The sequence below is a fragment of the Lepidochelys olivacea genome (assembly GCF_965140295.1).
Source record: "Lepidochelys olivacea isolate rLepOli2 genome assembly, chromosome: 2".
In the NCBI taxonomy this organism is placed as follows: Eukaryota; Metazoa; Chordata; order Testudines; family Cheloniidae; genus Lepidochelys; species Lepidochelys olivacea.
Genome location: NC_140412.1, coordinates 225,623,939 through 225,646,312, shown reverse-complemented (window position 1 = coordinate 225,646,312; position 22,374 = coordinate 225,623,939). Strand labels below are relative to the sequence as shown.

General features: G+C 38.6%; 1 protein-coding gene across 3 annotated transcripts in view; it reads left to right on the top strand.

The window, feature by feature from the left end:
- Positions 1-22,374, top strand: part of AKAP9 (A-kinase anchoring protein 9) — a 202,090-nt gene that overhangs the window by 155,585 nt on the left and 24,131 nt on the right. For 2 of the 3 annotated variants that reach the window (XM_084619885.1, XM_084619884.1), the window contains exons 25-31: positions 3,426-3,658; positions 5,615-5,734; positions 7,944-8,120; positions 8,248-8,352; positions 10,435-10,587; positions 10,841-11,020; positions 19,138-20,223. In XM_084619885.1, coding sequence (XP_084476011.1) covers positions 3,426-3,658; positions 5,615-5,734; positions 7,944-8,120; positions 8,248-8,352; positions 10,435-10,587; positions 10,841-11,020; positions 19,138-20,223 — 2,054 coding nt within the window. Of the gene's footprint in view, positions 1-2,134; positions 2,174-3,425; positions 3,659-5,614; positions 5,735-7,943; positions 8,121-8,247; positions 8,353-10,434; positions 10,588-10,840; positions 11,021-19,137; positions 20,224-22,374 lie in introns of all 3 variants that reach the window. The other variant, XM_084619886.1, reaches the window with a different exon arrangement.

Here is a 22,374-nt window from a genome sequence, read left to right as displayed (position 1 = left end):
GGTCTCTAGGTATGCTCTCGGAATGCAGACCCTCACCTAACATTTCCTTCAGAGAGCTATGACCACATGGCCTAGCTGCCTAGCACCTGGAACCAGTGCTGACTCTTCAGATTCCCCCCTGTAGCTTAAACACGTCGTCGCCAAAATCCCCTCAAAAGTGTGAGCCTTCTGGATTGCAGTTTGACTTTCTCCAGGGAAATGTGGTTGTTGTAGCATACCACACATGCACATACTTTGCACAGATTTTTAACAAATTATTGTTCTGGACTTAATCACACAAGTAATATACAGATCCATACAAAATAAGTAACCCTACACAGTAGAACCTCAGACTTACAAACACCTCAGGAATGGAAGTTGTTCATAACTCTAAAATGTTTGTAACTGAACAACATGTTATAAGTTGTTCGTTCAAAAGTTTACAACTGAATATTTACTTCATTCAGCTTAGAAACTTTATGATGCAGAAGAAAAATGCTGCTTTTAACCATCTTAATTTAAATGAAACAAGCACAGAAACAGTTTCCTTACCTTGTCAAAAACGTTTTTAAAACTTTCCCTTTATTTTTTGTACTAGTTTACGTTTAACACAGTACTGTACTGTATTTGCCTTAGTGTGTGTCTGTCTCTCTGCTGCTTCCTGGTTGCATACTTTCAGTTCCATATGAGGTGTATGGTTGACCGGTCAGTTTATAACTTGGTGTTCGTAACGCTGAGGTTCTACTGTATGTGTGTTCCCCCACTTTTGCTCACCCTTCCTTTGGGGGTCTTTGGGGAAACCCTCTGAGCTGAGGTAGACAGGGTCGTCCTTCTCCCCCTGTTGCCTCATCTCTTTCTCTTAGCTCCCCTCATCTTAAGCTGGTGAAAATGGCTAGAGAGAGAGCACATAGAACAGCTCCTGCTCTTTATAACCTTCCAGTCCTCTGTCAGGTGACTCCCTAGTCAACCTCAAGAGGTGACCACAGAGTCCTATCAGATGATTTAATTGCTAAGCAGTCTCATTCTCCCCCCAGCCCCGCCTCGCTAAGCAGTTCTTCTGGATAGGAGCTATCTTATTGTCTAGGATGTTTGCATTTTGATAGACGACCATACCGATTTAATGAGCCTCTATTGTCAGCCTGTATCACTACACCTTGGAATTTCAGTCCAATATGGAGATAAGAAGAAAACAGAGAAATTAAAGAAGTCTGTATCTAAAATGGAATCTGTAGTCTGACACAAATACATATAAAGGGCCCCTACTACCAAGTAGAATTCGCAAAAACTGTACAAATACATTCCCAAATTGTCAGATATGGCAGGACAAGAAAAAGCCGCTATCTGCATGTAACCAGCATCACCCAATGAGTTGTCCAAAAGGAAGAGAAGTACTCTGGAAAAAAATATTTTGTGGCTTTTGACAGTGAAGGGACTCTTCTGTTAAATAGCACATAGAAAGAAACCTCCCAGTTGGTTTAATCTAGTTAACTGTTTACTTAACAAAAGTTTAACTTCATAAAGTAAATGCATTTTTTAATCCTTCTTTCAACAAGGAACTAAATGTCTGTGAATCAATATTTGTTGAGGAGAAAAAGTTAGGACAATGGTATTTAAACAGTACTATCTTGATCATTCCTATGCTATAAATGGCATGTGAAATGTTAGCATTTTATATAATGTCTGGGAGGTTTGATAATTGGAATAGTAAATTATCTTCAAGATTTTTTGTACATTTATTCAAAACATTGTTAAAGCTTTATTGTTAAATTATAGGATATAATCCCATTGTATATTTGCAATCTCAAGTATCCACGCTTACGTAATGAACAATTTACTAATAGTAGTCTGTTCATTCTTGTGCTAGAGTAGAGGAATCCTTGTATACAATTTGGTTGGTTTGTGTACAGTACAAAATCACTTGAAAATACAAGTTTTTTTCATGTGCACTTTAAACTTGTGGACAAAAAATACACATCTATGTCATACTTCCCAGAATAACCAAGCACATTCCTTAAGTTATCACAATAACTATGTCTTTAAACACAGCATTGTCTTCAGCTTCATTTTCTCTTACATAATTGAATAATGAGAAAACTGTAGCTGGCATGTGAATTACTTTGCTTCTTGTTTTTTGTTGTTTTTTCTGTTCTCCTAGGCATAGTAGATGCTGCAGTCGATGCAGCTTCCCAAGCAGGTGTGTTTGTATATTGCATGGCTGATCTTTAATTGGGTGGCAGACTTACACCTGTTTATTATTTATTAATCAAGAACTTTTGAGCTTTCAGCTTACTGACATTAGTGTAACTCTTACTGGCCTTCAGCTTTGATGTTATATTTCACACTCACCGTTTTTCTTTTTAATAACAAAATTTCTTATAATTTCTAAGCACAATGTATTAACAGATTTAATAAGCAGATTCATTAATAACCATCATCTTATTCACATATGAATTTTAAGATTTCATGCTGTATTGGAAGAGGTTTTTAATAGCCTTTTCGTTACTGTTAACTTGTAAATATAATTAACATAATGATTTGCTGGATATTGTTTTATATTGACATGTAATGTTTACCTAACAAAACAAGAATTGGTTAAAATTTATGTAAGATGATGGTATCCAAAGGATCTCAATTGTGTAGTGAAAGAAAATTGTATATATCTGGTGGTTTTCTTTTCATATACCTAAGAATCAATCATGTTTGTGAAGATTCTCCAACGATAATTGCACTTTATAGATCCCTAGTCTTCGGTCTTACCTCAAGGAATGGATAAGGCCAGGTGATATGACTCTTTCAAGTACATGCCTTTAATGTCTTATCAGAGTGGTCCTAAGCTTTATCATATATGCTTCCCAGTCCTCTCCTGAGGACACCAAACCAAAAACTGGGGATCTATACAGGCCTTCTGAAAACTCCAATTACAAGTAAGTAATTTCCCTCTCTAGCTCACCTCACCAGGTCAAGTTCTGCAGTATTTCCCTTCACATGTTGTATATGCATCATGTGAAAAAAAATAAATTTGGAATGGGTTAAACTGCTACAGGATGAGAAGATGGTTGGGTTTTCCATGCCTTGTTGTAAAGCTGTGCACCTTCCTCAGTTGTAAACAGAACTGATGCATTTCCTGTATTGTACTATTTGTACCAACATCTTTAGCTTAATATGGACAATAAAGTGATATGATAAAGCTGTGCTATTAATAATCTTGTAAAGAAGATGATAGCATTTTAGCCATTTTGTTTGGGATTTATATGGGTTTTGTGGTATCGTGATAATTTTTTAATAGAAAAATACCACATTTTAAAAAAAATTAATAAAACCCAAACCTGTTCACATCCTTTATTTGGGTACAGCATGGATATGCACTCTTGGGGAGTGGTTTTGCAATGATAATATAATTAACTATGCATATCTAAAAGTAATATGGTTTCTTTATTTAAAAACAGAATTACTGGAGGAGACAGAAAAGCTAATGAAGGAAAAAATAGAAGTACAGCGTCAAGCTGAAAAAGAGTACGATGACCTCCAGAAACAAGTGAAGGCCCTGGAAACAGATGTGGAGGAGCAGGTCAACCGATTTATAGAGCTAGAGCAAGAAAAAAATGCAGAACTAACAGATCTAAGACAGCAAAACCAGGCTTTGGAGAAGCAGCTTGAGAAAACAAGAAAATTTCTAGATGTAAGTATTGAGAAAGCAAAAGACAGAAGATGTTTGTTTATGCTGTCAGGTGGGCCATACAGATGCAGAGATTTCTCTGAACTGCAAGAAATGTTATTTCTTTAAGACTTTGAACTAAAATGAAAAAATAGATCTGACTGAACTTGCAGAGTGGTTTCAAGTCTAGAGATGCCATTAACACTGCTTTAAAAGTAGAGTGCCAAGTTGAGATCTCTAAATTTAGAATATTCCCTATGTATTTTGAGGTATAATTTGGTTGCAAAATTTAATTTAATTTTTTTATTTAATATTTCTAAACTTGCAAATCTAAAAGTCTCTAAAATGAGTAAGAAAAAATGAATGTTTAGAATTGGCTTTGTGTATGGCAAAATATACTGTGTTTTCCAGTTTATAAAAGTTCAGGATGGGATTTTCAAAGGAGCCTAAAGGAGTTAAATATTACACTCCTATTGAACTTGAGGGGAGTGGGTGGTAAGCTCTCTTAGGCTCCTTTGAAAATTCCATCCTTTTAGTGGTTTGGACTACGTGTAAGTTTCCCTGACAGCCTCTCCAACCACACTCTACTGGAGTCCCATTCCATCTGTCTCATCCCCCTACAGCAGTTGCAGGTGAACGCTTCCCTTCTTCCAGGTTGCATGTCCTACTTGACCACTCATTATGCACACTATCTGATCTTTCCCTGATTGCAGCTGCAGCTACCCTTCCTTCCACTCACTCAATCCTATCTCCTGCTTGTGGGTTGGAGGTAATGAATTCCACCCTGCTACAATTAATTCTCTGCTCAAGCCCAGTTACTCCAGTTTTGTGTAGGGAGGGATGAATTTCATTTGTAATTAATATAACAGCTAGAATATTTTGTGATGCCACCTCTGCATTAGTTACTACTAAGCAGTGTGAACTGGAAGACCTGTCTAGAAATATTTTATCACTTAGATGAATTTGCATTATTTCATTTTGTGCTGTTCTGATGTTGTTGTTACAATTAAAATTAGTGTTTTTTCTATGGTTAGGTTCAAAATGAACATGTGAAAAATCCATCACTATAAATTTAACACAACTTTTGTTAATCAACAATGTGTGTTTAAGAGCGACATAGCACTTGGCTAGAATGCAAATAAACTCTTTATAAATATATTAGAATTCTGGTCTTTCTCCTGCAGTAGAATACACCTGGGTTCATGAAATCAGCAATTCATGGAGGTTAATGTTATGTCTCACTATATTTGACTTTTGTGAAAATTAAAGACACACATTATTGTGCTAATGTGGCATTAAAAAAGAGAGAGAATAAATGTTCTTTGCTGCTGTGTCTTAGACATTTGATTGTTTGTTTGTCTGCTAAATGAAAACAATCTTACTTCTCCAAACTGACAGTTGGAGAGGAACTACAGCCCATGTTGTTACAAATGTTGCAGCATTTTATATATGAATATTTAGAAATTATTTCACAAATGTCACAAAATGTATCTCAAACAATCTGATTTTATCAAGACAAAATTGATATGCAAAATTCAGATAATGTATTCTTGGAATCTGTTTTTTGTAGTTGTTGCCAGACTAATATTAGTATAAGTATTCAGACTTCAACACTTGAATTTATATTTGTACTAAATATATTAAAGAAAAAGGAAAGTTAAAAACATCAAAATAATAGGCTTCTGACTTGCTGTTGCCGAAGAAATAATACACTCTGATGCAGTAGTATTGGATCCATAGGGAAATACAATATCTTTTTGTTTTTTGACTGATCAAACAGAAACATATGAAGTACGGTGGCTGTCCAATAAGTAAGAGGAATTTAATAAAATAAAAAGCGATCATGCTACTTAATAAAAACTGATATATATAAAACAAACTCACAGTTTGCAGAAATGAGATGATATATGCGTAATTTGAATATAGATCTTTCTAATAATGTTCATCCAAATAACATTGTCATAATTTCATAAATTTCAGGAGCAAGCAATTGATAGAGAACATGAAAGAGATGTGTTCCAACAAGAGATACAGAAACTAGAGCAACAACTTAAGACTCCACAAAGGTTTCAACCTATCAATGAACACCAAACCAGAGAGGTAACTTTTTGAAGTATTATCAGCTGTGCTTAATGAATGTACATGATAAAAGCAAATGATGGACACACTGTAAAAACCTTTTTATAACATTATTTTATAATGTACATAATCTGCATCTTTTGCACAGCAAGAAAATAAAGCAATATGGATGAAGAGTGAAAATGTTGTTTGAAACAGTAAAATAATGCAGAGTTTAGCTATCTCAGTAACAGACACTTTTGAAACAACTAATGAAGATAGATAAAACTTCTTCAGAATGTATGGAAATGTTCAGTCTATTTGCCAGTTTATCCAGGTTTTTATACTGGAATATGTCCCAAGTGTTGAAACTATTGATTGTGAAGAAACCACTGTAAGTGCACATATATTCATACAGAAGATAGTCACTAATAGCTGACAATTAACTAGCACCCCACACATAGAGAGATTAATAGAGAAGCTGTCACTTTTAAGTTAGATACACATGGAAGAGCAAATAGCCTGCTATTGTATTGTCCAAAAATGTCATGATTTGTAAGGTCCTGGTTATAGGCGAAAAATCCTATTATTGAATGTGAAAGACTAAGAGATAAAAGACGGAGGGTATTACTACATAACATAATGTAAATGAATTATTAGACTTGCTTTTTTTAATTGCATGGAGGGATATATAATAATGTTATGTGAACTTTCAGATATATATATAACTGCATATAGACAATGAGGAGAAGTGCCTCTGTTACATGATCTTCCTATTCATTAAAAGTTAAACAGAGTCGTCTTATGTCTCTTACTATAGCTGACATGTCTGTATTCTTTACACTAGCACAGTTATGAAATATTATTCTATTTTATATAAGTGCCTTGAGCAAGAAGCAGTATTATATTCTTCTCTTTGCTTTCATTTTACATTACTAACTACTGTTTTTACTTTCTGCTGTTTAATATGGTCAGTTCTTCCACAATGGACTATCTGGGAAGAATATTGTGAAATATTCTTTTCCATTTATCTTCTCCCTCTGGGATGTCTAACTGGTTGCTTCAAACTTGGATAACACTTTCAGGTGGATGGCACCCTTCCATCTGATCTTTCTATCTTCCATCTGTCAAATTGCATTGACTCTGTTAGTTCCAGGCTAAATCATAACTTCTAAATACTTCAGATACTGAAATTCACTTCTTGAATGAAAAGCTGTTTGTCCCATCTCTCCCTATCACTCAGTTTAACTCAGACCTTATCTTTGTGCCTCAGGCTAGATGTTTTGCACTTGTTACTCACACATTTTCCTTATCTGTAATTCTGTTCATGTCACATCTAGAACAGTGCCACAATTGTGTTTACCTTCCACGTACCTCTGCTGAAATCTTTACTTGTGTCTTAATTACTTCCCATCTTGACTATTTTCATTACTCCCTTAATATGATGCTCCTAAGCCTTGAATGTCTCAACTTCAGGAGATTCAGAAGGCTTTATCTAGATGATGTTTTCTACTGCAGAAAGTGAGGCCATATAAACTACATCCTCTGTTACTTTTGGTGACTACCTAGCCATTTCCAAATCGTATTTAAAAACTTAGGCAGAAAACAAAGTTTCTTGTTAATCTAGAGTTAAGGTAGAACTATATTAACTGACTTGAACATTAAAGATCTAGATGAAGTTAGAGTAGTTATAAAATAACCCTCAAAAGCTAAAATGTTTTGAAGTATGGAAATGCATAATTAAGGTTACCCAGATAACTTTAACTCTCCCCCCAAAGCAACATGAGCATTTTGTCATTCCTTCTTTCACAAATTATTTTTGGTTCAAGGACTTTTGGCACAAATAGTTTTTTAGGACTTGAAGAATAACAGAACTGCTGGAATTGAATTTGTTCTCTAGTGTCAAGACACTTCTTCCTTGGATGTTTCAGGGATCCCACTGATAGGGTGCACAGGGATACCAAGGTATATGTCTTAGCTCAGTAGGGAGTCTGAGGACCTTGAGAAGGACAAAATAGGTTGTAGGGAGTAGCAAATGCCATCACACAAAACATAAAACTCATCAGAGGCATAATTTGTATTTATTGGATTTGGAGCTACAAGACTAATTTTGCACTGTTTTCTGCCATAGAGGTTGGACATTCATTAAGAGAGGAGGTTTTTTCCCTCAAAAATCAGTGTTATACTAATGCTAGAAACACATTCCAATATGCTACAGAGTATTCACCATGCTTACCATGTTGTCCACCAGGTTGAACAGTTAACAAACCATCTACAAGAAAAAACAGACAAATGCAGTGAGCTTTTGCTCTCTAAAGAGCAACTTCAGAGAGATGTACAAGAACGGGATGAAGAAATTGAGAAACTGGAGTGCAGAATAAGAGAACTGGAACAAGCCTTAATTATCAGTGCAGACAATTTGCAAAAGGTATTGTTGTGTATAAAAGTTCCATGCATTTCCTACTATTCTTCATTTGCCTAAGAATAATGCAATGTTTACTCAATAATAAATAAATGAAAGCTAAAGTAGCTAATATTATAATACTTGTTTAAAGGTGGAGGAAAGAAAGCGGTGTGGAGCTGCCACTGTGAAGGGAGAATTGCCCCTTGAAGTACAATTGCAGGCTGAACAAGAAGCTGTAGACAGAAAGGAAAAAGAGGTAGAGTATCTCTAAATGTTCAGGTTTGCTTTTAATATGAATTGTTTTAGTGATTTTTGCTTTACACCTGACTCAATGCAGCAATCTGTAGTTCACTGTTTATACACTGCAGCAAGGCCATATTGGACAGTGATCTCAACAACTCCCACAAGCTGAGCAGGCTTCTGCCTGGTAATTATTGGAACAGGTTCTCCCAAGGACCTCCTAAAGTGTTGTAGGCAGTGGTGGTGTTTATTGAATGGGTGGCACTTTTTGGTTGAATTGTTTTCCCATCTAAGTTCTAGTGAAGCTATTGTGTACACTTGTGGAGAAAATCTTGTTAGGACTATATATTTGGTTAGCAGACTGGCAGTGTTGCAAAACACCAGAGTTCTATGAGGGAAGACCAGATATGTGCTTGATTTTTAGATTCCCATTGCTTTTTCCATGCAATGGGGAAAAATGTGCCATGCTTAACCTTTACAAGGGTGTTTGAGATAGTAAGGCACCACACCACCAGCACTAGCCTGCACACATTAAAGGTGTTTTTGGAAAAGACCTACATTATACCTTTCCAGCCAAAAAATAAGTATCCTGATGGTAAACAGGATGGAGTTCAAGAAACCTTAAAATGAAGGAGTGAACATCATCCACAGTCTGATGCCTGAAATCCTCTTTTATAAAAATGAGAATCAGTACAAATGTAGTTCAGTTGCGATTACAGAAGTATTTATCTTGAAAGAAAGGATAAAAGGCCACATTCTGATAACACTGATACTGAGTCAGTGGAAAGAAAAGGAGGACTTGTAGTACCTTAGAGACTAACCAATTTATTTGAGCACAAGCTTTCATGAGCTACAGCTCACTTCATCGGATGCATTCAGTGGAAAATACAGTGGGGAGATTTATATACACAGAGAACATGAAACAATGGGTGTTACCATACACACTGTAATGAGAGTGATCACTTAAGGTGGGCTATTACCCGGGAGGTGGGGGAGGGGAAGACCCTTTTGTAGTGATGGTCAAGGTGGGCCATTTCCAGCAGTTGACAAGAATGTCTGAGGAACAGCGGGGGGGGGGGGAATAAACATGGGGAAATAGTTTTACTTTGTGTAATGACCCATCCACTCCCAGTCTTTATTCAAGCCTAAGTTAATTGTATCCAGTTTGCAAATTAATTCCAATTCAGCAGTCTCTCATTGGAGTCTGTTTTTGAAGTTTTTTTGTTGAAGAATTGCCACTTTTAGGTCTGTAATCGAGTAACTAAAGAGATTGAAGTGTTCTCTGAATGGAGTTACTCCAAATTCACATAGTGTAAATGAGATCCAGATATAGCCCATTTAGTCTAAATTAAGAAATAAAAAGGACATGGTCACATGAGTTAAGTATAAGAATAATGGGTGAGAATTTCAAAGGAACCTGAGGGTGCTAGGTACCCAGATCTCATTGGAATTTGGGCACCTAACTCTATTAGGCTCCTTTGAAAAGCCCAGCGAATATCCTAAAATGATTTTAAACATAATGGACCACGCTCTTCTTTCAGTTACACTCTTGAAAATCTGGACTCTGTTGATTTCACTGGAATTATTCCAGATTTATACCAGTGTAACTGAAAGTGGAATTCAGCTCACTTATATTTTTAATTGTTTTGAAAAGACTGTTGAAGGCAGCAATAAGAGAAGCTCATGTAAACAGTTTTTAAAATGTCAGTTAAGTATTTTGAGACTCTAAAGCCATTGTGAGGTAGAACTGGTAAATTTAAATGAGCCTAGTCCTGCAAGCTCTCCCTCACTGGAACAATCATAGTGATTTCAGCTGATATCAGTGGGAGTTTTGTATACAAATAGCTTGCAGGCCTTCAGAAGATGGATGAGTGACCTGGTCTACTTCCAAATCACTATTTCCAAATCCATTCAGTCTTAAGAATCCAATGTATCTTTACAATCAACATGGCCAGTGTATTGGTGAACACAGATCTCATTTGAGTAAAATTCTGTTATTTTCAGAAACAAAACTGATCCCAGATATATGTTGTTGTTTTTTAAATGTGGCTCTGCTGTGTGTCTATTAACCTCTTCGATCCACATTTTGGATGTGCAGATCACAAACCTTGAAGAACAACTGGAGCAGTTTCGAGAGGAACTAGAAAACAAAAATGAAGAAGTTCAACAATTACATATGCAATTAGAAATCCAGAGAAAGGAATCCACTACACGATTTCAAGAACTGGAACAAGAGAATAAATTATTTAAGGTAATTATCCGACAGACAGGATATAGTTTCATTCATGTTTACCCTGAATAAATTCATTCTGGGATAAAATCAAGATCCTTAACTCTATTTGATGTTCAAGTGTTGTACTATTCAACATACAAAATATAAAAAAATTCATATAGCCATTCTTTATTTCATGTGATCTTCTATCATTTAAATAATCTATTAATTGAAGAATATTCAGAAAAGGATACATGTAATTACAGCACGTTATGGATTTTTTTTTTTGTAGGATGAAATGGAAAGATTGGGGCTACTGATCCAGAAATCTGAAGATACATCCATAAAGGATCATTGTCTAGTACCTGGGAAACTTGCTCAGATCATGCATGAAAAGGAGCAGGAAATAGATCATCTTAATGAACAAATAACAGCACTGCAACAGCAACTTGAAATCACAACAGACAACAAAGTATATTCTTTTGAAATCTTTTGTTTATATTTAAAGAACATGTTTATTTAGTCATTAATAGAATGCAGTGCTCTAACCTTCGAAATTAATTACTATTTATCAGTTATTGTATGGCTCTGACATTCTGTTAAGAAAATACATTAGAATTATATTTGCCTGTATTTGCTTATATAATCATGTATTCTTTGCTGTCTTTAAGTACTCCTGATCCTCTTGCAGCCTATCAGGATGCAGACATCTGAGTTGCATCTCAGCATACTTACTGAATTTATTCTACTGTCTTGTATATATGAGATATATTTAGTAGGTTGCATTTTGGTGCCACCTGCTGGATAGTGCTTCATTTCTGAAATTTCTTCTTTTCAAACTAATGAAGCTATGAGTTCACTGAATATGTGTAAATGCAGCCTTTCTGATCATACCATGAACCATAATCCTTTTCTAATATAATATAACGCTTGCCAGATCTGCAAGGATTTCAGGCAAGAGACTTGCAGCACTATATTGATAAGACAAAGTGGAATAAGAACCATTTTCAATATTTTCCATACTTTAACTGTTCTAGCTTTTTGCTGCTTTCTAAACTACTATCAACACTTCTTTTTCTCCTGTAATAGACAATGGACCTGATTCTCCACTGGCTTGCATCCATTTTACATGAATATGATTCAGGGCTTGTCTGCTGTATGCATTAACGGTTTGATTTAGTCCTCTTTGTTAATGTGCATCAGCAGAATGCAAAGAGACAGTTAGAGCATAGCAGCTAGTGCAGGATAGATTCACCATCCCAGAAGAGGTACTTCTGATTTAAACTAGGATAAGCATGAGGAGAAACTGGCCCAATGTCTCATATCTCATGTAGAAAGCAAATTGGGTGATTTACTGTGGTGAGATTTTATCTTCTATTCAGATAGTTGTACACATGACTCTATATAAATTTTAATCATAAACATTGTCTCCAAACACAAATATTCTTCATTTCATATAGCCTTTTGGTAAGTCATAAAGAACAGCTGTGTGTACACTTAGGAGCTGGCTGAGCATTTTGGATTTAATCCCACAAGATGATATTATTTTTTCCCTTTGTTTCACAGTCAGGGCCTCTGCTGCTCTCGACCCCTGTTTGTTGCAGGCTTCTTTCCTTGGGCTATGTCCCAAAGCCCAGTCTTCAAACCCTGCCAGACCTGCCACAGGTCTTTTCCCCTCAGTGACAGGTATTCCAGCTGCCTCCACTGCTTTAGAAATTCTCACGTTCCATCAAAATGCAAAGTCTGCTGCATTTTCAAGAGCAGATCTGTGAAACTGAGAAAGGACAGACTGAAGTTGTTCCTTATGAAGTATTCTTTGAGACCTCTCTCCTCTTTGGGGTGTGAATTCCCCCCTTCTCATACATTGGCCTCAGCCTCTTAGCACTTCAGTGACTTCTCTGGATCCTGTAATCAGAGACTATGGGGCCTACTCAGAGACTTCAAAGCCTTTCAAGAAGAAAAGACACAGATCCTGTGATAGGGAGCCTAAAAGAAAAGAAGTAGCCCCAAAGGCCAGGAAGTAAGGAACCCTCAGGTCCCAGTACAAGTACTGCTAAGGCTGCTATCTCCTTGGGCACCAAGACACCAGTACCACCAAAAAGGACTTCCAACGTGCTGCTTGCTGGAAAATCTGTCAGCAAATAACCCTATGTGGCAGCATTGTTTCGGAACCCTCCAAGCACAGGGACTCCTCAAAGAAACTGTCCTCGACCCCAACAACCTTCTTCCTCGGACCACAGAAATGAAGAGTGTACAGACCATCCATCTGTACTGTCTCCACTGCTCAGTATATTTCAATCTGAGAAATAGTGCCCGAGATTACCGTTACCGAGCAGATTCTCCTCTCAAGACCTGTGAATGTCAGAGGAGCCTGAATGCCATCTGCTGAGAGCTGCCAAGAGGAATTTCCTGCCAGTAGCAACAAATCTTCTGGTGCTACCACACCCTGACACAAGAATTTGGCCACCAGTATCAGCGCAGCTACTGGTACCAGTTTGACCACCAGTACTGACACGGTCCCCAGTACCAATGCCTCTGGCTTCTCTGCTGGATGCTGACTCAGACAGTCCCATCCAGGATACCATTACTTTTCCATTCCAGTCTCCCTCTCCTGCAGTATATCCAGGGGATGAGACTCCAGGGGCCAGTCAGTGATTGTTCTGTTGGCCTTTTTAAGAACAACCATGGAGTCCCTCTCCTTTAACATATGCCCTGCCACACTGGGCTTTCTGGAACCTTTGGGCCCCTTACCGGCATCAGCTCTACAAAATGCCCTCACATAAGAGGACCTGCCAAGAGCAGCTGCCACCAGTACCCTGGGACTCTCTTCCCCACAAAGATCCTCCAGAAGAACAAGAAATGAGGGCAGAGGAGAAGGCATTGCCATCTAATAAATCCTCTTCCTCACCAGATGAGTTATGTCCCCTCCACCATCCTATGTGGATGACTGCAATATCTTCCAAGAGCTCATGAATAGAATAGCTAAGACTTTATAGATCCCCTTGAAGAAAACAGAAGAACCACAACACTCACTGGTGGAAATGTTGTATACCTCTTCTCAAGGAAAGGTAGCCTTATCTATTAATGATGCCATGCTGTCACCAGCCTGTACAATATGGCAAACACCTGCTAACCATTCCAGCTACAGGCGAGGGGGCTGATATAAGTACTGTCTATCAGCCAAGGGTTGAGAGTGTCTTTTCACCCATTCCAGACCAAATTCTTTGGTAGATCAACTACTCACAACAAAGAATTTAAACAGCTGGATCTTTTTGGCCACGAAAGCTACTCTTTGGCCACACTACAGTTCAGGGTTGCCAACTATCATGCCTTGATGGCAAAGTAAGACTATGAATTATAGCAAATCTCTCACTGTATTGATTATTTGCCTCAAGACCAGAAGGACCTGTTTCAAGCCCTCATCACAGAAGGCCAGATGATCGCCAGAACTCCTTTGTAAGCTTCCCATAGTGCAGCTGACACAGCATCTTTCTTTGACTGCCACCATGGTCATTCATCAAGCTTCATGGCTGCAATCCTCCAGGCTCCCCAGGGAGGTACAAAATACAATGGAGGATTTTCCTTTAGAAGGGCCCAAGCTCTTCAGTGATGTCACAGATGAATCCCTGCACTCTCTCAAAGACCCTGTGATCTCTAGGCATCGGCATCCCTGCATCAAAAAAGAAAATATAGCAAATCACAGACACCTCAGTGATCTCACCAGTTCAGTATCCAACCTCCCAAAGACCACCAGAACACTTAAGAAGAGGTCCATGTTCCACAAAAAGGGCCCATCATCTGCTGTTTCCTCCCAGTCAGCGATTTTTCCCAAGCAGCCATTTTGAAGCTTTACTGAGGGCCACGAATCACTGCACTGTACGGATCTACACTGCATTGTCCTACCCTCCATGTACCCTATGGGGATTGCCTCTCCCATTTCATGCCTTCCTGGGAGCATATAATGTCAGAAAGATGGATACTAGAAATAGTTTTATCTGGTTACACCATCCAGTTCAACTCCCTCCTACCCCCACCTCCCCATCCCTTTTCAGTGACCCTTCTCACAAGGTTCTCCTAATCTCTCCTGCTTCCGGGGGGCAATCAAACCTGTTCCTTCCAACTTGATTAGAAAGGTTCTACTCCAAATACTACCTTGTGCTTAAGAAAAAAGGGGATGGAGACTGATCCTGGATCTCAGGACTCTGAACACTGTCATCCAGACACAGCAATTCAGGATGCTAATGCTAGCAGCAATAATTCCATCATTAGATCCGGGTTACTGGTTTGAGGCCCTCAACCTCCAGAATGCGTATTTCCATATAGCTGTGCATCCGGCTCACAGACCTTCCTACAGTTTGTCATTGATGATGACTGCCACCAGTACCAAGTTCTTCTGTTTGGTCTTTTGACCGCACCGAGAGTCTTCAGAAAATACCATAGCAGACACCCTGAGCAGGCATTTCAGCCAGTACCATGAATGGGAGCTGAGCAATCTGGTCTTTGAGGAGATTTGTCTTGCCTGGGGCTTCCCAGAGATAGACCTATTCACGACACTGTCTAACTTGAAATGCTGGTGTTTCAGTGTGGCTCAACTACTACATCAGTCAGAACATTCAGTTACCAGTTTTTTTTATCCCAAACCTCATACTTCAAGGGAAGAAGCCAGTCTTCATACTCTGGACATGAGAACAGCCCTTGCTTTCTCGCTCAATAGGACTAAGCCGTTCAGAGCTTCTCCTAGACTCCTAGTTTACTTCACAGAGAGAATGAAGGGATCATCAATTTCCACCCAAAAGTTATTGAAATGAATACATAGTAGCATGTTATAAAGCTTCCAGAGGCACCTAGAGAGACTGGCCATCCCACCAGGGCACAATTCACCTCTATAGCCCTACTTAACATGCCTATCACAGATATTTGCAAAGCTGCCGCATGGTCATCTGTGCACCCATTTTCCCAGCACTATGCTCTCAGGCTTGCTTCTAGGGCAGATGCACCCTTTGGTGAGGCTGCTCTCTGGTGTGTACTGAATCCATCTGCTCAGCATCCGCCATCGCCAGAGCGCTGCTCGGGAGCCACCTGAAGTGCAACACCCATTGAGACAACATCTTAAAGAAGGGGAGGTTACTTACCTATACAGTAATTGGAGTTCTTCAAAATGTTTTGTCCCTGTGGGTGCTCCACCGCCTTCCTTCCTTCCTCTCTGCTTTGGAGTTCTTACCCGTGGACTTTGTAGTAGAGAAAGAACTAGAGCAGCGAGGACAGGTCCTCCTTTCCCTATGTGCCCTTGGACCCAGAGCATGAGGATGTGTAGGGTGCAGGCATGGGGCTGCAGACACTGCTGACAAAAATCTCTGATTGAAACTGCACAGTCATACCCACGCTTGAAGTGGAGCATGCTGAGGGACAAAACATCTTAATGCACTCCAGGTGCTCTCTTTATCAAATGAACACTAGAAAACCCCCAGAAATGGTTGCTTGTGTCTAGGGGCTTATCTACATGGAGCAGGAATGCAGACTACGGGACTGTGATTTCTAAAGCGCACCAATGTGTGTTTCTCATTAACTGGTCCATATAGGACCTATTAGGTCCCCTACTTTAACTAGTGCTGTTAGAAAGAGTACTACGTTAAAGCACTCTAGGGAACATTACAAAGAGATTAGTCATTATAGTATAGGAGTAGTGAGTATAGTGTACATTACACATTACAGTATTTACAAAGAGAAAAAGTCCCGAAAAACCCTGATTTTTTTTGACCTATGTAAAACTCAAAAATTGCTAAAAATAACCCCCCAAATGAAGTTGTTAGATCGCGAAAAATAGAAGCCTTGCTCAGATTCAACCTATATTATCCCTTTCTTAATTTCATCCCATCACTCTTAGTTATATTCTCTAGCATGTTAAATAATTCCCTTCTCTCCTTGGTGCAAGATGTAGATATAAAATAAGACTAGACCTTAGATCAATATTTCCCAAACAATGGGTTGTGATGTGCCAGTGGGTCACAGAAAGGTTCTAGGAGGGTTGTGGATCCAATGCAGAGGGGAGGCTCCCCACCCGGCACTTACTCTGCAGCAGTGGTTCCTGTCTCATGGGGTGGCTGGGTCAAACCAGGTTGCAATGCCACTCACTCAAATTTTGCTCAGTCATCTCTCTCTCATGATGGAAGGGTGGCTGGGCCAAACCTGAGTGGCGCTGCAACCCTGTGCACCAGGTCGCAATGCCCGGAGTAGGAAGTCAGGCCCAAACCTGTAGGACAGGAGCTGCTGCTGCAGGGTGAGGGTGAGGCAGGCTTGCCCTTCAAACCCCCGCTGGGGCCTCCACCTAAACGAGCCGGTATTAGGGTTGCGGCACCAGGGCAGAGGGTGCTGCTGCAAGTGGCCAGTGCCCTCTCAGTGGGGCAAGGATGAGGAGGAGGTGGCGGTGGAAAAGGAGGACACTAGCCTATGATTTTGTGTGCCCCTCCCTTTCCAAAGATGGACCCTCTGCAGGTCACAAAATCAGTCAAAATGCAGTTGTTGGGTCGTCTTGCTAAAAGTTTGGGAACCACTACTTTAGATCAATCCCTTCAGTACTCTTCTAGACCTCTTCCTCCCTTCAGTGTTTTTGTTTTTAAAATCAGTTTCTTTGTGGCCTTTTCCAACTTTCAGTCTATTTGACTGAATAATATTGCATATTATACTTATGCCTAATTAAATGAATTTTGTGTGCAGGATTTCTTGATACTATGTGAATGCTGTGCTAAAATCCAAATAAAGAACTAACAAATTTATTAGAGCATAAGCTTTCGTGGGCTACGGCCCACTTCATCGGATGCATAGAATGGAACATATAGTAAGAAGATAGATATATAGATAGATACACACATGCAGAGAAGGTGGAAGTTGCCATACAAACTGTAAGAGGCTAATTAAGAAAGCTTATGCTTTGGCGATCATTAACTCATTGTTTGTTGCTATCCTTATCTTTTCTGTACAAGTATTGACTGACTGAATATTCTTGTTTGATTGCCTGCTACTTTTCCGTTTCCAGAACAGACTTTTTTTAACCTAAGAGATTTGAGCAATTCCTTATGAAGCCACGTTGACCACTTCTTGTTTCTGTCAACCTTATTCCTCTTACTCTGGTGCACCTGTATTATGGTGTGTTTAAGGGTCCTCCAGCATTCTTCTATACTTGTGGAATGAGAAGTTTCTCCCACTGAACGTTTCATATTATATTCTTAATTCTCCAAAACAAATTCCTTTGAAATCTTATACTCTTTTATTACTGCTGCTGTTTGTGAACTCTTTCCTTATTCTGGTAAATTTTTATGTTCACTGACCCCAAATTTCCCTTTTCTTCTCTTGTTCAAGCTCAGAAAGAAGTCAGTCTCTCTCTTGTTCATATTCTCCATTATCTGCATCATAAAGTCATCCTCTTCATAATTTAGGTACCTCAGTGAGGACATGTATTGGGCTGTTTCTGTCGTTCAACTAATTTCTGGGTAGTTAAGAATATGAATCTGGTAACTTCAAATATCATGAGTTAGTCCAGAAATGTATTGTTTTGCTCTGCTTGTATCATCACAAATCTCTTTGTTGCTGAATTGCTTTGACAGCATTATAGATTCTTTTGACAAATAGTGCTGCATCTCCATCTCTCTCTTCTTTCAGTTAAATTATTGTACAAAATAAATTATTTCATTACAGGTGGCTTGCACGGAATATAGCTTCATTTCATTACAGGTGGCTTGCACATACATGTAGAAAAGAAAATTCATATTATATTTGTGCTTAATATTGATATAGTTAAGGGCCTGTTTGCATTTACATTATAAATCCATTATATTTCACATTCCATATAAAAATCCAATATATAGTTTAAGTGGTGGCGTCAGTAGGGCTTTATTGTAATATAACCAGACGAATATATGTTTGGAAGGGTGAGCTGCTTCTTTTTAATGGTGAAGAAATACAGTATCTGACTAATCTAGTTGAATATAGTATCTAACTTGTGTATGCTGGAACCCTCAGTCTTGAAACTGTTATTTTCAAGACTGAGGATCCACTGCTTTTTTAGAGAGAGGGAGATTATTTGTGTAATATACTGCAAGATGATTTCTTTGAAGGTAATATGATTCAAAGAACCTTTGTTTCTTGGGTGCTGGAAGTCAAACTATGTCTAAGGCCCTGATTGTGCAAAGAGATTTATCTGCACAGACCTTACCACAGCTGGTAGTCCCTTTAACCTCAGTAATAATTTGCACAGGGGATGGATGTTGTCAGAGCTTTAGACAAGAAAGCTAGAAAAATATTATGAAAGCTTCAGCTTTCACATGTAGCTTTGTAGAAAGTAGATAGTTCAGTAAGCTCACACCTCTTTTCCAAGTCCTACATGCATGTACTTTGATTCATGTAAAGCTCTATGAGCAATAAATCATCCAGGCAATTTCATCTACTGCTACTATGCTGCTTTTACAAGATGTCAGAATGAATGATTAAACAGACTGCTGCCAGCAAATCCAGGAGAAAGCATAATCTGGTTGTTATCTAATATTAACTATTATAATAACTAGTAGCTATTAATTTATTTCATTGACTTTTTAGGTTATTGAAGAAAAAAATGAGCATATAAGAGAACTTGAAGCCCAGATAGAATGCCTAAAAAGTGATCAAGAGCGTGTGAAGAAAAACAGTGAAGAGGAAATAGAACAGCTGAATGAAGTGATTGAAAAACTTCAGCAGGAGTTGGCAAATATTGAACAAAAAGTACCTGTAGATGTTGCTTCCATTCAGGAGGATGCTGACAGTCTGAAACATGAACTTGATACAGTGTTGGCAGAAAAAGAAGCTTTGAAGAAGCAAGTGGAAGATAATAATGTAGAGTCATCCATGACAAAGAAGGAGCTTGAAGAAACTAAATTAAAAATGAACCATTTAAAGAAAGAACTAGATATCTTAAAGAGGGAACATGAGAGAGTAACAGAGAAATATAAGCATTTACTGATGAAAAGTGACAAGGCAGAAGTAGGGGACAGGAGCAAAGACAGAAGTGAAAAACTGGAAGAAGCCCTGAATGAGAAGTCACCAGAGCTCCTAGAAAATAAAATCCAGCTTAAGTCTGTGGAAGAAAATACAAAGATCACCATCAGCAACATGGAGATAAAGCTGCAGCAACTTCAGGCAGCTATTAAAGAGAGGGAATCTGAGTTGTGGCAGTGTTACAATCAAATAAAGGACTTGAAAGAGCAATCCAAGATAGAAACAGAAGTACTTAAAAAGAAAATACTGGAACTTGAAGAGATACTTCAGGAAAAGGTTGCTGCTGCTCTTGTGAGCCAAGTTCAGTTGAATGCAATTCAGGAGCAAAATAAACTGAGTCCGAGAATACAGTCATTTTCAAAAGGCGCTGAAGAAGCAAACAAAAATACACAAACAGAGAATGTAAATCACATAGCTAAAGAAGAGACCGAATCAAAATTAACAGAGAAACTTTCAGAGATGGAAAACCAGCTGGCAAAGGTGTACGATAACCTGGAGCTAGAAAAAAAAAATGCAGAAATTGCACAGAGAGAGGCTATAAAAAAAGAAAACAGACTATTAGAACTTCAGCAGTTACTAGAAGACATTCAGGAAAAACACAAAGAGGAGATTAAAAAGACCCCTAAACAGGGAGAGGTGCAAACATCTGAGGTAAAAAAGTGTATGCCTCATGATCTTTTGCTCATTTTGCATAAGAATCAATTATTTTTATGGGCTCTGTGGTGGGCGCACACATTTTTTAATAAGATTAAAGACATTGAATCTGTTCATGCAATAACAGAATATTAGTCAGAGCTGTGTTAGATATACATACTCCTCTGAGTTACAAATAGAACAAAAATTGCACTTTTGGTAAATTCCACTATTGATTTCCCATGGATATTTGAATAAAACATATCCAGCCTTTTCATGGGAATCAGGTGTTTTTAAAACTAAACATACTTCTCTCAATTTTTGTGAATATGTTCTGAAGATAATAAGATTGATGATGTCCTTGCCATGAATCTGCAGATTGATTTTTGAGGCACTGGAAGTCTTAAATGTATTTTTATTAAAGGTTTAATTTGGGGCATTCATATTAATTTAGGCCTTGAATCACAATGGGTCTTAGACATTGTGACACTCAGCATTGCACTGCCCATTTTTTAGGCACCTAAAAAATCACTGGAATCCACAAAGCTTGAGGTTAGGTATTAGGCTCTCTATATAATGAAACGGGAGAAAGAGGCACCTGAGAAAGCCAGCATGCTAGACAGGGAGCTGCCTAAGCTAGTCGAAAGGAAATGCTAATTGAAGGGATGTGCCCTATGCCTTGCCCTCTCAGGGTGTTAAGCCAGCTGCAGGGAGGTGCCTGTGTCTCTGCTTGGGATCCACAGCACGGAACCCTTTCCTGGAAGGGAAACGCCTTTGTTGCCTGAACCATTTCTTGCAAGAACAGCAGCGGTGTATGCCTAACTCCATCCAAAATGACTGGAGGTAGTGCCTCCCTTATAAGCTTTAGCCCAGTGTTAGAGTACTCATCCAAGATGTGTAAAACCCAGGTTCAATTCCCCATGCTGCCTGATGGGGGGGAAAGGAATTGAATAGAAGTCTTCCTCCTCTCAGGAGAATGCCTTACCCACCACTGTATTGGGCCTGCCAGCAAGATAGGTGTTCCCTTGCCTATCTTTACCAGGTTTGAGGTAGCAGTGCACATGCCTAGAGGCAGAAATGTGGGTGCTTAGGGGACTTTTACAGTGAAAATTTAGGCACCAAGTGAGTTTAGGTTCCTGCAGGGTTAGGTAGCAGCTGAGCGGGGCTTTTGTGGATCTCAGTAGGATCTAAATCTGGGACTTAGGCACATAAGTCCCTTTGTGGTTCTGGGCCCTAGTTATTTGTATATATTGCAGTGAAAATTTACAAGCAGGTATAATCCATTCAAAGGGATTCTTCTAACAGGGTTCTCTATCCATATATAACCAAGACCACAGCACTATCTAATCTATCCATTCATACAATTCCCTTTATCATAATATCAGAGCAACTCACAATCCTTTAATGTATTTATCCTCACAGCACCTCTCTGAGGGCAGGAAGTACTATTATCCCATTATACGGTTGGGGCAGAGAGGCTAAGTTTCTGTGTGATCTTGAGCAAATCAGTCCGTGACAGAACAGGGAACTGAACCTGGATCTCCCCAGGTCCCAGGATATCACCTAACCACTATACAGACCATCTCTCACTTCTTCAAGAGGAGTCTTTCCTCCTACTTCCCCTTCAGGCAGTCCAAAAAGCTAGTCTTTCTACCCAAATCCCATTCCAACTCCTGTCTAAAATAGTCACTTCTTACAACTATTAAAACAGTATGAATTCAACAATAACACATTTTTAACATTGCAACAACAGTTCAATGCTATTTGCTTTTAGGAAACAATGTTCTATTTGAATATTAAATTAGCAATGTTACTCCATCTATCTGGAATGAACAGGCATGAAAACACGTGTAGCTGAAGTAAGCTGATCTCACAAAAGTATAATGTAAATTTCAATTTAGGATGCTCTTATAATGTAAATACCAAAGCCACTACAGCTTGGTCCTGCTTTGGATGATTTAGTTTCCTTGCTCTTATCTAATGTCAGGAAAAGCATCTTCATTGCACAGATACCTACTTTCCAGTTTTGACTTGTTAACATGATCAATATTAACTTCATTGTCATTGCCATTTATTAAAATTATGGAAGCCAAAGTTCAAAGAAACTTAGTGTTTTATTCTTGTCTCCTCATTTAATAATAGTGAGGTTGTGATAGATCCAATGGCTTG